Raw genomic sequence first — 15,097 nt, 5'->3', positions numbered from 1 at the left:
TTATTTTATGTTAAAAATTTTAATTACTGTTAATGAACTTATCTAATAATCGAGCTCCTTGGTTAGATCGTGCCATGCTCTCTCTGTCACCTCCTTCCTTGAATACTCTTTCAATTTGTAAATTTATAGTTCCGGATATTTCTCCACTTCTTCTACGAATTTCAAATTAAACATTTGTTCCTACATTGCGCAAGTCAGCGGTACGAATGCAACATGAGAGACTGTTAGACTCGGCGAGCAGCACGTCGGGTCGCATAGTACCCAAGTCGCGGCGACTCTGGGACGCCACTACTGTAGTATCCCCGTCTGCACGACCCCACCTAATTACACATGCCGGGTCTCTTGGTCGCAGAGTATCTCAGTCGCTCGGGGATCAAAGTATCCCCATGTGAATAGAGCCTACCCGACCTTGAAACCCGTCCTACCAGATCTAGCGAAACAAAAACTTCGTTTCCTTGTCTGGATCCTCGTCAACACCACTCCCCTCGATCCACATCCTAAGGCTTGGTTCGGGACCTCGTCCCCGTCACCCTCCTAAATTCCTCGAACAAATATCCAACCACTTAAAATCCATCCTAGACATCACACAAAACTTAAAAATCCCATGGTACCCTACTGGTGGCAATCTACACAAACTCATCACTTCACTCACCTGTGTAAATGTCTTAGACAATCAACACTTCAGGCTTTTATCTTTTAACTAACGCAACTTGCCATCTAGATTTTTTTATGATAAATTCCATTTTTAACACCACATAAAAATCGTTTGGCTAAATAGCGGCGAATTGTAACTGCTGACAGCCCATCCCCCCATCTCATCAAGGGTGTAATGGAGTTGTCGGAGTAGTTCGTTTACTACAAGTGGTTAAAGATACACTGTTGTGAAAAAATGAAAATTTTGCATTTCATTGGATGATTTCTTACGACTTCTGTTAAAGCCTAATTCAACAACTATTCTCATATCGGTTCCTGTGCTTCTGTCAGTGATGAATTTCGCGAAGGTACATTAAACTCAGTTGCTATTCCAAAACGTCTCACAAATGCGATTAGGACTTGCGCCCTGAGGACATAGTACGAACTTTATTGTTTACATAGATAATAATGATAACTTCGTGCGGCTCAATGACTTGGTCCAAATCTTTCTAGGGACTTATGGGCTTTGTAGTCTGGCCCCTTCAACCCCCACAAACCAACCAACCAAATCTATCTACTGGACTTACAGTTTAACGGTTAAATCCTGTTTCTTGCCAAATTTTATGATTCTAGGTCAACGGTTTTGATCATCGAGTTTGCGAGTAACAAAATGTGTAACACATACAAATGTATCTTTTGACTGCATTGACTTAGAACCTTAAATTTTTGACACCGCCAAGTACACTACTGGTCATTAACGTTGCTACACCAGAAGAAATGCAGATGATAAACGGGTATTCATTGGACAAATATATTATACTAGAACTGACATGTGATTACATTTCCACGCAATTTGGATGCATAGATCATGAGAAATCAGTACCCAGAACAACCACCTCTGGCCGTAATAACGGCCTTGATACGCCTGGGCATTGAGTCAAACACAGCTTGGATGGCGTGTACAGGTACAGCTGCCCACGCAGCTTCAACACGATACCACACTTCATCAAGAGTAGTGACTGGCGTATTGTGACGAGCCAGTTGCTTGGCCACCATTGACCAGGCGTTTTCAATTGGTGAGAGATCTGGTGAACGTGCTGGCCAGGGCAGCAGTCGAACATTTTCTGTATCCAGAAAGGCCCGTACAGGACCTGCAACATGTGGTCGTGCAGTATCCTGCTGAAATGTAGGGTTTCGCAGAGATCGAATGAAGGGTAGAGCGCCGGTCGGAGTGGCCTTGCGGTCCTAGGCGCTACAGTCTGGAGCCGAGCGACCGCTACGGTCGCAGGATCGAATCCTGCCTCAGGCATGGATGTGTGTGATGTCCTTAAGTTACTTAGGTTTAATTAGTTCTAAGTTCTAGGCGACTGATGACCTCAGAAGTTAAGTGGCATAGTGCTCAGAGCCATTTGCACCATTTGAAGGGTAGAGCCACGGGTCGTAACACATCTGAAATGTAACGTCCACTATTCAAAGTGCCGTCAATGCGAACAAGAGGTGACCGAGACATGTAACCAATGGCACAACATACCATCACGCCGGGTGATACGCCAGTATGGCGATGACGAATGTGCGTTCACCGCGATGTCGCCAAACACGGATGCGACCATCATGATGCTGTAAACAGAACATGGATTCATCCGAAAAAATGACGTTTTGCCATTCGTGCACCCAGGTTCGTCGTTGAGTACACCATCGCAGGCGCTCCTGTCTGTGATGCATCGTGAAGGGTGACCGCAGCCATGGTCTCCGAGCTGATAGTCCGTGCTGCTGCAAACGTCGTCGAACTGTTCGTGCAGATGGTTGTTGTCTTGCAAACGCGATAGACTACAATCCGACCTTTATCAAAGTCGGAAACGTGATGGTACGCATTTCTCCTCATTACACGAGGCATCACAACAACGTTTCACCAGGCAACGCCGGTGAACTGCCATTTGTGTATAAGAAATCGGTTGGAAACTTTCCTCATGTTAGCACGTTGTGTGAATGATCTGAAAAGCTAATCATTTGCATATCACAGCATCTTCTTCCTGTCGGCTAAATTTCCCGTCTGTAGTACGCCATCTTCAAAAATGTTCAAATGTGTGTGAAATCTTATGGGACTTAACTGCTAAGGTCATGAGTCCCTAAACTTACACACAACTGAGCCTAAATCATCCTAAGGACAATCACACACCCCGATGCCCGAGGGAGGAGTCGAACCTCCGCCGGAATCAGCCGCACAGTCCATGACTGCAGCGCCTTAGCCAGCTCGGCTAATCCCGTGCGGCACGTCATCTTCGTGGTGTAGCAATTTTAATGGTCAGTATTGTATGTGATGCAAATTTCAACTTGAGATCGCGAACTGTTCATGAGAAAAAGGGTCTTAGAAGGCCGACTGATAGACTACAGACAGATGGACAACAAAGTTATCCTCTCCTACAATGGTGTTCCGATACGATACGACATTGCAGTGCCTGCATTATTCTAAATTAAGACCTCAATTTCCTTTCGACATGCATCCATGTCCAGAAATACATTAAATGTATTCGCAATCTAGTTTCGTCGCGCAAACTGGTGTTTAATGTTAAAATAATGGCAACTCAGAAGTTGCCGGAGTAGCTTGTTCCTACAGGCGTTTAAAAAAAGATTTTTGTGAAAAAATGAAAATTTTGTTTATCAAATGGCTCTGAGTACTATGGGACTCAACTTCTAAGGTCATTAGTCCCCTAGAACTTAGAACTAGTTAAACCTAACTAACCTAAGGACATCCCACACATCCATGCCCGAGGCTGGATTCGAACCTGCGACCGTAGCGGTCTCGCGGCTCCAGACTGCAGCGCCTAGAACCGCACAGCCACTTCTGCCGGCTGTTTATCGTTGGATGATTTTTTACGACTTTTTTAAGGTCTAATTCAACAACTATGCCTCACATAGCTCCCTTCAGTTTTTTTGCAATGCACTGAAATATCGTATTTATCTGCCGACACCGGGCAAGCAACTTGCAAGTAAAATGCCTCACCTGTACGAGAATATACATAAAGAATGTACGAGTACCGATTGTTGGTGCATGGTTGACGACGTATGGAAGTTTGGGGCCAGACAGGAGTCGTGCAAGAATAGCTAAATGTTCATACGACCGCACGCGATAAGCAGGAAATTCTGGTTCGAATCCCGCTCCCGCACAAATTTTCACTGTCGTGACTCCATTCTACAGCTGATGGTTGTCCATATTCGCAACTGCGAATACATTTAATGTGTTATGGTTCCGTTTTTATCGATTGAGGCACTGGACCCCTAAAACATCGATGTTTTGTACAGCATGATCGGCGTGAGACTATACTTAGAAAAAACTTGCGATGGTCAAATCATGTTAACTTTGTACGTGGGAAGATTAGTAGTGGATTACATGTACTCAGTCACCTAGCAAAAATACTACTTTAAAAACTGCTTACTATGGAACATTACTAAACTGTGGCATTGAATTATGGGGCAGTGCTGCAGATACAGACGTCAATAGATTAATATTGCTGCAGAAGAAGGCAATTAAAATAACGCATGGTTTAGGTCATCATGATTCTTGTAGAGAGGTTTTTGTGCAACGTAAGTACCTTACAGTATATTCCTAGTATTTATATAAGGTAATTTTATTTCTTTACATTATCAAAAAGATTTTTTAGGCAAAGAATTAATCTAAAAATAACAGACCACAGCCCACACATCAGTGGTCACATATGGTTTAACAAATTTCCAAGAGACTTATGTGCGCATGATGGAAATATCTTCAAAAGGAAATTCATGATAAAGAAATTTGTATTCTTTCTGAATTTTCAGTTGAAAACATGTGATCTTACAGTGTTTGTTGGAAATTAGACATACCTTAATCGTATACCTACTTTTGTGGCTTTGTATTCTCTTTTGTGCGCTTGTATTGTAGTTTTGTTAATTTATATCAACTATCTGTTTTGTTCGTATTTTTAAAGAAACTCTCAAAATAAAACAAAACGAGGTACTGGCGGAAATGAAGCTGTTAGTCGTGCTTGACTAGCTCAGACGGGACAGCCGGCACGGTAGCTCAGCGTGTTCGGTCAGTGTTGGCTACTTTCTGTAGTAAAGAAACTGAGTGAAGGGATTAATAACGAACTCACAACGCATGTCATGTGACGTCCGCTCCGACCCAACACAACGAACAATAACGAACAGAATTTAACAACAACAAAAAAAGGAAGGAAGGACGGTAGAGCACTTGCCCGCGAAAGGCAAAGCCCCGAGTTCGAGTCTCGGTCCGGCACACAGTTTTAATCTGCCAGGAAGTTCCATATCAACGCACACTCCGCTGCAGAGTGAAAATTTCATTCTGGAAATTCTCAAAATATTGTATAACAACAACGACGTTTGCAAAAGTATTTGTTCACTCTATGCAATATAAATAAAGTAGAAAGTTAATTAGTTAGTTAGTTACATGTTCCTTGGACCATTTTGCACCGTAGATCGTAGTGACGTGGAACGAGTGATTTTACAGTCATATCGCAAATTAATTTGTGCATATTGTTATTTCTATATATATTTCTAAGCTGCTTTTTTCATATTTATACCTTTTATACATAACAAAAATAGAAATTATTCTACGGAATAAGAAACTTTCTCAGTTTGTTTCCAAATTTTACTTTGTTGTCTGTCAGACATTTCATATCACTGTGTAAGTAATCAAAACTTTTAGTTGCGGCATTATGCACCCCTTTTTGTGCTAATGACAACCTTAATATAGAGTAATGAATGTCATATTTCATTCTGGAATTGTAATTATGTACATAACTGTTCCTATTGAACTGTAGTGATTATTTACAACCAGCTACATGAGGGAATTAATGTACTGTGAAGTAGTACTCAGGAAACCCAACTCCTTAAAGAGATGTCTCGAAGGTGATAAACCGTTTGTTCCATAGATCCACAATGAGGAGATCCTCAAGGGTTATAGTTCATTTGGAAAGGTCAGACAGATTCCATATCTGCCTCATTCTTGTTCAGTCCTAGCTTTTCCTTTTTATATAATTATTTCGCCGTCTATGATTCGTTGAATTTTAATGTGTTTCAAATATTATAGAAAACTTCCTGGCAGATTAAAACTGGAAATATTACAGAGTTTGTTACCGTTCATAGAACCCTTTTCTCTTTGTTTAAGTCCCGTATCAAGGTGCTATGATATACGGTGAGACAGAAGTTTTTTTTTTTTTTTTTGTAATTTATTGTTGTTATATTTCTCGCCTTATGTGTACAGAGGTGCCGGATGTTCAGTGGAAGTTTTCAATGCCAGCAAAATACTCCAGACATTTCGGAACATTTTTCAGATGCAATCCGATGACTCAGATGACACTTAGCGTGAAAAGTGCACAGTGCGTGAAACTGGATTAGTAAAAGAGCAAATTGAAATTTTGACTGGGTTGTTTGTACATTTAAGATAAGCGCTCTAACCAACCGATTACGAAACCTCTGCTATCTAGCGTCAGTTGTTCGAAGTTGTTTGTGTAGTAACTTGTTAATAAATATGGCTGCTAAAACCCATGTGGATAGTAGTGTTGGTGAACGAAGACTTCGTCCAATATATGGTAATGTACGAAGACATATATAAATGTCGCATTGTTCCGCATTGATATAAATATCAGTTTTTTGGTGGATAATGGTAGTTTTGTATCGTGGTTCATCTGTAGAAAGTAATCGTGTGATATCACTAGACACAGAATGTAAACATAAATTTTCATATCTGAAAATAATGAATCTGCTGCCTCTAAATAATAGTAAAGTCATAATCATATACGCAGTTTAAATATTTGTCTCTAGTCGTATTATAATATCAGAGGATATATGCGTCTAATGTTTTCACAACTTAACATAGAAGTTGGCGGTTGGAAATGTTGCCATATACACAATTATTATTTCCGTTTACAGATTGGCTGGATATTGGCAATAGTAAGAAGGCACTGCAGGAAGCAGACAAAGTTCTGAAGAAGCAGCCAAATTTTCAATGTGCAAAGGTGAAGCCAGGAAATAGTTACATACTTTTCTTATGTTACATGGAAGTAATGAAAATGCCTACTAAATTTTGTATTGATGCTAGATAGACTCATCATTGCAGGTACTGAAAGCACTTGCCCTTCTGCGTATGGGCAAAAAAGAAGAATGCATCGAGCTTCTGGAGGCAGTTCGGGCAGAAGTTCCATGCGACGATTCTACTCTACAGGCTATGACAATATGTTACCGAGAAATCCACAGGCGTATGCATTTGTTTCTTACTGTGTTTCTGTGTGACACACTGCAGCTATCAGTCATACTGCACTTCACAGTAACTAGGCCTAAGTATTATTATTTTCCAGTGTCATTGTTTTAATGTAAAATTCCGGTGCTAGAAATTAACTTAATTATTTTCTGATAGACACATTTTAGATTAGTTTCTGTTGCCTATCAGTGTTTCAACAGGAAATTTTGTGACTGAATAAGTATTTTATAACAATTTCCGAACTCTTACAGCGGAGAGAATATGCGAAATTTACGAAGCAGCTACAAAGAAAGACCCTACCAACGAAGAGCTGCTTACACATCTCTTCATGGCATATGTACGTGTTGCCGATTACAAAAGACAACATCAAACTGCCCTTATGCTTTACAAATTGAAACCGAAGAACCCATATTACTTTTGGGCTGTTATGAGTGTGGTGATGCAGGTATGATGGCCTTAAGCCCTGTTTATATTTTGTTAATATTCGGTTATTTTAAACCATTTCTGCCTTTCTGTAATCAGGTTGAAAATACATACTGCATTTTTTTTCGTGTAAGCGTTATATGAAATGTTGAAGTTGAACCATATGAAGAAAAACTTGTTATGAATTATATATGTATGATGATATGTTGTACAGTACATCAGTAAACATTTTTTTTAAGTTGATGTTAATAAGTGCAGAGATCTTTGGCGCTTATTAACAAGTATAAATTATTGTATTTTAAAAGTATAATTCTATCAATTACTTTCAAAATACAAATTTACATGTTCATTTTATAAATAACACATTAAATTACAAGCAGCAGAATTCTTTAATTGGTATTCACATTTGTTACCTAATAATGTTTCTTTGTATCTCTTCAAGTCTTTGTTGGATAAGTTTTCACCAGCTGTTATAATACACTATGGAGCATCACAGCTTCAAAGCTGCCTTGATGTTTATTCACCGTGTTATATTCTATCATTGGATTGTTGTTATTCTTGTTTATTTTCTTGACATGGGCTTCTGTTTTTTACTTGGAAAGAGACTGCCTGTAAAGACACTATTAATGTTGATATATGGTATTGCCATTTGTATACATATTTTGTCACATTGAAGTAATTGCTCTTTGGAACTGTTAGTTCTTGGCAGTTCAGCGACACTATATTTACCATTCGGTAATTTAGTGTTTCAGAGGTAATCTGAAAATGTAATATTACTCTCGCTTACAAATGATTTTTCTCCTCACAAATGACAACATTACAGTGACATAATATATTTCAAATCTTACTCCCACAATGTGAACTGGTGTGCTAATATAACGTGTGTAGTTAATTTCACACCCTATTACAGGCCTACCTGGAAGTACTTCCAAAATTTTATTTATTTTCTGTTTTAGGCATACAAGGCAGATGACAAACTATCAAAGAGCATTGTTTTACCATTAGCTGAGAGAATGGTTGAAAAATTTGTGAATGAAGATAAAATTGAGGCAGAACAAGAAGTTCAGTTGTATCTTATGATTCTGGAAATGCAGGTGAGCTGTATGAGGTATAATTAATTATCAGTTAAGAACTTAAGCACAAGTCTTTGAATATTTTCAGGGCATAGACCTGTTAATTACTACTATAGATCACAAGTGATATCTGCTACTTGAAATCATTTTATTTACTGTACAGTACTCTACAAAGAAAGATATAGTATAGCTGATGACAGTGGGTTAAGTGAAATTGTTGAATGAATATGATAATGTCATCATTACAGTACTGATATGATGATACGAAACTGCAGCAAATTTGCAACTACAAAATCTGTAAAATTTGCACTGTAACAAGAAATATTATTCTTCCCGTAACCTCATTGTCGTGGCAAAACTGCAACCAAATTCTAACCTTTCAACTCTACCTTGGGGTACTCTACAGATCACTCTGTCACCACAACCTTCACTAAAAATAAAGAAGCAAAATAAAATGTGGTTTTTTTTCTGTTCTATAGATCAGTTTACTTTTTGAGTATTAGCTCGCATCCAGCCAAAAGCATCTTGTATGTACTGTATGTACCAGTTTGTACATTTCTCAGAAGGCGCACTGCCATTATCTTTTGATATAGGTCAGCTTTCCTTAGGACCAGACTAATACTAAAGTTTGTCATGTAATTTAATGTTCTGACCAGTCTCCTAAAATTTTCATAATATTATTCATTTATTAAAGTTGTGATTCATTTTACTTATACAGATATAAAAACTGAGATGATAGTCCATTAACTCCTTAATGGGAGCAGCATATACTCATCCTATGACCTTTTTTCATTGCTTAATTTTCTTACTTGTAAACTGTGGTTAGTTGATTCTCATACAGAGCATTAGAGCGTACTGACAGTTACAGCTTATTTATTGTCCTTTCTTATATACGTTAAATTTCTGATCCGTGTGTGTGTTTTTTGTTTTTGTTTTTTACAGAGAGGTAAAGTAAAAAACCTTGTTGTGACATTTTGAATTTTCATTGTGGAGAGCATTTAATACTGTGTGCAAAGTCATAGTCTTAACAGGCATAAAAGTCATTTATGAAACTGTCTGGCAGATTAAAACTGAGTACCAGAACAGGACTTGAGCCCATAAGGGGTACTGGCAGAAGCGAAGTGGTGGGGGCGACTGAGATTCGTCCCTGAGCAGCTCGATTAGTAAGAACATTGCCCAAGAAAGGCGAGGTATTGGTTTTTGAGTCCTGGTCCAGCACACAGTTTTAATCCTTCAAAAACCGCACACTCGCCTGCAGAATGGAAGATTCAGACTGTTAGCGAATTTGTAGTGATGAAAGAACAGAAGTATAACTTATGTAGAATTTTCTGAGCTATAAAGTACCTGTGTGGGGTTAACAAAGTTCAGTGTATTGTATCAGTTATTGATCATATCCGAAAGATTTGAAAACTTTGACATTTGTTTGCAGGGAAAATACAGTGAAGCACTCGATGTTGTGACTGGCCCACTAGGTGAAAAACTGGTATCATATGTGCATGTCCCGTACAAGAAAGCTACTCTCCTCATGAAGTTGAAGCGTTGGCGACAGGCCAATCTCCTTTTCAAGCTAATGCTGAAGGAAGAGTAAGTTTTAGTGCATACTGTATCAGCCGCAAATGGCATTGTTATCTACAGTTTCCTATCTGAAATTTTTAAGTTGGTGGAAATGTTACAATACAATAATTAGGCGTTATGTAATCTGTATACAATTGTAGTCATCAAGAATCGCATCTGTTTCATAAACCAGCACCTAACATAGTGTGATTCAAGGACAGTAGAAGGGGGATAGCGCTTAACTGTAGAACTTTAACCAGTTGGCAGGCCAGGGAAGTTAAAGAAAAGGGAATCGATAACAGTTTCCACCCAGATCCACTGCAGGCCAGTAGCATGTGCATTACCGTGTCACCCACAATTTAGTCAGATTCTTTGATGTCTCTGTTTGTTGCTCCTTGAGACAAGAAGCTAGAACTGCACTAAGAAGTTACTCGTCAGTTTCTGATGGTTTTTTACACACCAACATATTTTATGTTGCCCTGTAGAAAAATATCCATAGGTTTAAGATCCTGCAGTCGCATTGGCATTGGGATAGGCTCACCCTTTTGAGTGCAACAATGAGTGTAACTACTATTCAGGCATTAAGATCTGAGTGGGATTGCGCACCTTCAGTCTCTTTTTACCTTCCATCTGAATGACCTGCATCTCCTTTCCAACATTCCCATCCAGGTGCTGTTTCCTTCCTGAGGGAGGAATTTAAAGGTTCCAAAAGCTAGGAATAGTATTTTCTACTTTAACGTATTTTGGTTTGTAGTACTTGGAATTTTGCCATTCTGTCTTCATATATATTATCTACCATTAAAGGAATAGAACAGTCATAATTATAATCAGTATTAAACCATTAACCAAATTCATTAAAAGTTTTTCAAATTTTGCACATCCGAAAGTGGTGTTTGGCTATTACGTAGTGTATGATTTACACCTGGGTTTTAGATGTAGATACAAAATTATGTGTAGATATATTTGCATATGTTCTCTAAATTTTCTTATGTGTCCTGATAGCTGTTGAAGTATAAGAATTGTTTTAAATGAAATTATTGTAATTTAGTATTTTCATTGTACCTGTACAAAAATAGCAAATGAAAGACATTGTGCAGCATTCTAAACTATCTGCTTCACACACACAAAAATGTTTTGAACACCATTTAATACTGTGTTTTTAAACCTATATATTGTCACATGCCAACTATAATTCATTGTATCTTTTTGTGTTGGCAGCATGGACAGGTGGTCATACATTACTGAGTACTTATCATCAGCATTGAAACTAATTGATTCGGGCCAAGCAGACCCCAGTGAAGGGATACCGGGTGCAGATTCCACGCCAGAAGCAGTTCGGGACTTCCTTGCACGTCTGGTTCGAGACAATGAAACAAAACTACCACGTCGGTTACGGGGCCCTTACCTTGCACGTTTGGAAATGTATCGACTTATGGCAGAGCGAGGTGATCATCCTGAGGCTCTATTAGGTAGGCGACATAGCACTATAATAAGGGATAATGAATATTACATTATTTTTATTTTTGGCGGGTGGCTGGTGATCTGTCAATATATATACAACATTAGTCACCAAAGTGATAACACCCCTAATAATACTGAGGCAAAGGCTGTAACCCTCGCTTCAGGTCAGATAATTTGTTGTACATAAAATAACTCCTGTAACAACAGCATAAATTGTCGGTTAATCCTTGAACCAAACAGTGATAATTCTTGGAGAAATATTTGTCTAAGCAACAAATAAATTGTTCTGATATCATTCCAAAATAGTAGAATAAGACCCAAGTATGATTCAGCCAGATAATTTATTTCACAATCAAAGTTCCTTATAGGCAGCCAGTAGTGGAAACCACAAGTTCATCATTTGTAGCACTACCAGTTTTACTAAGTGACTAACCCAGAACCTGGTCCCAGTTGCTGCTTGTCTATCTAATGGATTTCAGGGGCAACAAAAATTTGATTTTCAGTATTTACATAATTATTGTCCAAATTTAAAATGGCATCATATTCTCATAATCTTATGTTAAAAAGTTTAACACAATAAGACAAGTATTACAATTAGAAATTGTGTGCTTGTCTTGAAACACTGTAACTGGTGGTGCACAAATATCTGGAGTACATTCATCCAGTATTTGAAAAGGAGAGGACTTCACAACTTCCAACAAACTTTATGCATAATTTCAAACCTTTTGTAAACTTTCTCTCGCTTACATGCTTAAAATCAAATATTTAACACAATAACTCATTCGTAAAGTTATCAGATGTTTCAAGCTCTTTTATTCATGGGAGCTTGATTCTTTAAAGAATCGAGGGTTTACTAGGACCCCACAGTAAACACTCATAGTATTGCAGAGTCCACATGTAGAGACGAGGTGGAATACCAAACTCTGAAGAGACCGCCACTGAATGGTCTTATATTTGTCAACTATGGAAGCTCATGTGACCAGCCTGCGACAGAAGCTGCTTTTCTGTCATAGGCACCTTTGCTGATATTACACCTATTGACATGTCTATACCATCTATTTGCACATCCAGCGGGTTTATTAAACTCCTCCCACATCAAGCCACTGACACACACGTTTGGTACCTGCCACGCCAGTGCGAGGGAGAACACAGCAGAAACAGCCCAGGCTGGGTGACATCTTTTCAGGAGTCTCGGAAACATCTGGGGCTGCCGGCAGTGCTGTGGAGCAAGAGCTTCTGGCATATGACTGAAGATATGTGGGAGATGAGGAGTCCCTGCATGACTCTGAGGATCTGTTGATGATGGGGCATGTCCCACGGTTTGTGGAAAGGAAGGGCCAGGCAGCCATTCTCTGTAACTCCAGAGTGGACAGAACTATGAAGTGGTGACGATGGCGGACTGCCTGAGAGAGGAAGGCCACTGACTCGGGTGCTGCAACTGGAGTTGTGTTGTAGCTACCAGTATATGTGGCTGCCCTGCTGTTCTGTCAAAGAGTCGTCCCAAATGTGCATATCCCTAATTAAGCATCTGCATGGAATGATGGGTCTGTCAGCTTCGTGTTTTGGGGTGGAAAGTCCAAAAGTATCCTTCGACAGTGCCCTTGAAGGAACTTCAACCCAACTTTGACCATTGACGGGTATGAACATTAAAAAAACTAGGATGAAGTTTAGTTCTGAAGCCAATTTTTGCTGACCCTAAGGCTTGAAACATTAAGTTCTACAGACTTCTGTGCCAGCCCATTTGAGGCTGTACGGGGAGTAGTTGTGATAAGATATTTAATTAATTGGGCCGTAGGTGCAAAATCTTTTGAAATTGGCTTCTGTGATTTGGGGACTGTTGTCAGTCACCAGTGTAGAGGACACATCTTTTATTGTAAAGATTCACTCCAGGGCTCCTATCATGGCTGCTTTTGTTTTCTGCTGGAGGTGGATGACACATGGTAATAGGGGGAAGGAGTCCATGGCAATTAATGACATGGATTCCAAGAAAGGAGCCCTGAAATATACCCGAACTTGGTCCCAGGCTCTGTTGGCACTGATCATGGTGAGGCTGAGTGAACTGGGTCTGTTTGGTTTGCCTGGCAAATGGCACACTGTCACACCACTTGTGAAACATTGTCATTGATACAAGGCCAGTAGACATGTGTGCCAGTTGCTTCATACTGGAAATTCCCAAGTTGGCTGAAGCATGCGACGTTGCAGGGATAATGGTACCACCACTCGGTACCATTCCTCGTCTTCAGAGAACCACACCTTGCTGAACTTGAAGTTAGTGCTGCCAAGAGAAAAAGTGGATCTGCCCCTTGAGAGCTTGGGAGACCAGCCAGCCAGGATATATATTGCAGGACCCATAGAAGAAGCTGGTCACACCAAGGTGCACTTCCAGCAGCGTGGGCAAAAACATCTTGAACTAACTGTTGGCTGTAAGACATTGTAAGACTGAAAGTCATCTGCTTTCCACAAACCAGAATCAGACAGTGGAAAAAATTGTGGAAACAGTGTGTACTGTTACAAGCAATGCCCAGCACTAGCCCAGAACTGTGAAAACATGACTGGGTGGCCGTTGCTGGATGGAATGTGTTTACCACTTTAGAGCCTATGATGAAATCTCGCTGCTCTGTATCATAATAGTTCTAGGTCACATGTGAAATGTCAGAATCTGCCCATAAGGTCTGTTGCACCAATTGAGATGCATCAAATGCAGACACAGTTCACAGTACTCCACCTAGGGAGGGGCCTGACTGTCTTAACCCTTTCAGATCCACTGTCTAACTACGTCTGACACGATTTGCCGCTACGTCTCTGATGTTGGACAGTGATAAATAAGGGTTAGAGAGAATGCAGTTAACAGAAAAATTAGATTGGAAAGGGTTAAAGCCTGCACATGGATCTCCTTATCTGGACATAAGCAGACCATTTTCCACATGTGATTGATACTTTCAAATATGAATTTACATTTTCAGTTCGACTTCTGCAAATCCACAATACAGGATGCTTAAACTACAGCGTCTGATGTTGGGTGCTGTAAGTATCCTAACTTAACTGCTACTATGTACATTTTTCTTGGAAAAACGTTGAGACAGTAAGGAAAATATGCCGGCCAGCTGTAACACTGATACATCAAACAACAAAGCAAACTTTTGAACCAATTAATGTAACTGAGGAAAAAGGCTTATTGGCAATCCAGACATTTAATCTGACTTGCCTGAAAATGCAGAATGAGGCGTTTTTGACATACTTTATTTACTCTAGTATAAGACAACCTTTAATATAAGATTGTCCCCACTTTTTTTAAGAGGCTCCTTGAGAAGAATTTATGTTTTAAGATACTCTGACTAATCAAAATTACAAACTTTTATTCATCTTAGGGCTCTATCTAAAATGTTTACATTACACCTATTCTATTATTGATTGTTTACAGTTTGATAATACAAGAAGAAATAAAAGAAATTAAAACAGATGATTTACATTAATTTTTATCTTCACTGCGTTTTTTGCTTACTTGTCCTCCTCCTGTAGTTTCACTAGTTTCACTATTTTTAATCATCATTGTCCAAGATAGTTGTTAGACTTATATCTCCATTGCCACAAATATTTGGCTGTTTCTTCCAGATATGTTGCATTTTCTGAGGTGTTGGTTACAGTGGAACCTGAGAACACAGTTTTTTTCTGAACACACAGCGTATTTCACTTCCATCAT

At 39.3% G+C, this 15,097-nt stretch overlaps 1 protein-coding gene across 1 annotated transcript in view; it reads left to right on the top strand.

Moving 5' to 3' along the window:
* The first annotated feature begins 6,137 nt into the window (after positions 1-6,137).
* LOC126203071 (N-alpha-acetyltransferase 25, NatB auxiliary subunit) overlaps positions 6,138-15,097 on the top strand; it is a 92,036-nt gene continuing 83,076 nt past the window's right edge. Inside the window, exons 1-7 of the mRNA XM_049937310.1 lie at positions 6,138-6,218; positions 6,559-6,644; positions 6,746-6,884; positions 7,138-7,331; positions 8,266-8,403; positions 9,812-9,966; positions 11,155-11,405. Of these exons, the coding sequence (XP_049793267.1) occupies positions 6,158-6,218; positions 6,559-6,644; positions 6,746-6,884; positions 7,138-7,331; positions 8,266-8,403; positions 9,812-9,966; positions 11,155-11,405 (1,024 nt within the window). The 5' untranslated portion in view covers positions 6,138-6,157. The remainder of the gene's footprint in view (positions 6,219-6,558; positions 6,645-6,745; positions 6,885-7,137; positions 7,332-8,265; positions 8,404-9,811; positions 9,967-11,154; positions 11,406-15,097) is intronic.

The sequence above is a fragment of the Schistocerca nitens genome, chromosome 9 (assembly GCF_023898315.1).
Source record: "Schistocerca nitens isolate TAMUIC-IGC-003100 chromosome 9, iqSchNite1.1, whole genome shotgun sequence".
Lineage (NCBI taxonomy): Eukaryota > Metazoa > Arthropoda > Insecta > Orthoptera > Acrididae > Schistocerca > Schistocerca nitens.
The sequence above is the reverse complement of the archived record's forward strand: the minus strand, read 5'-3'. Positions and strand labels throughout refer to the sequence as shown.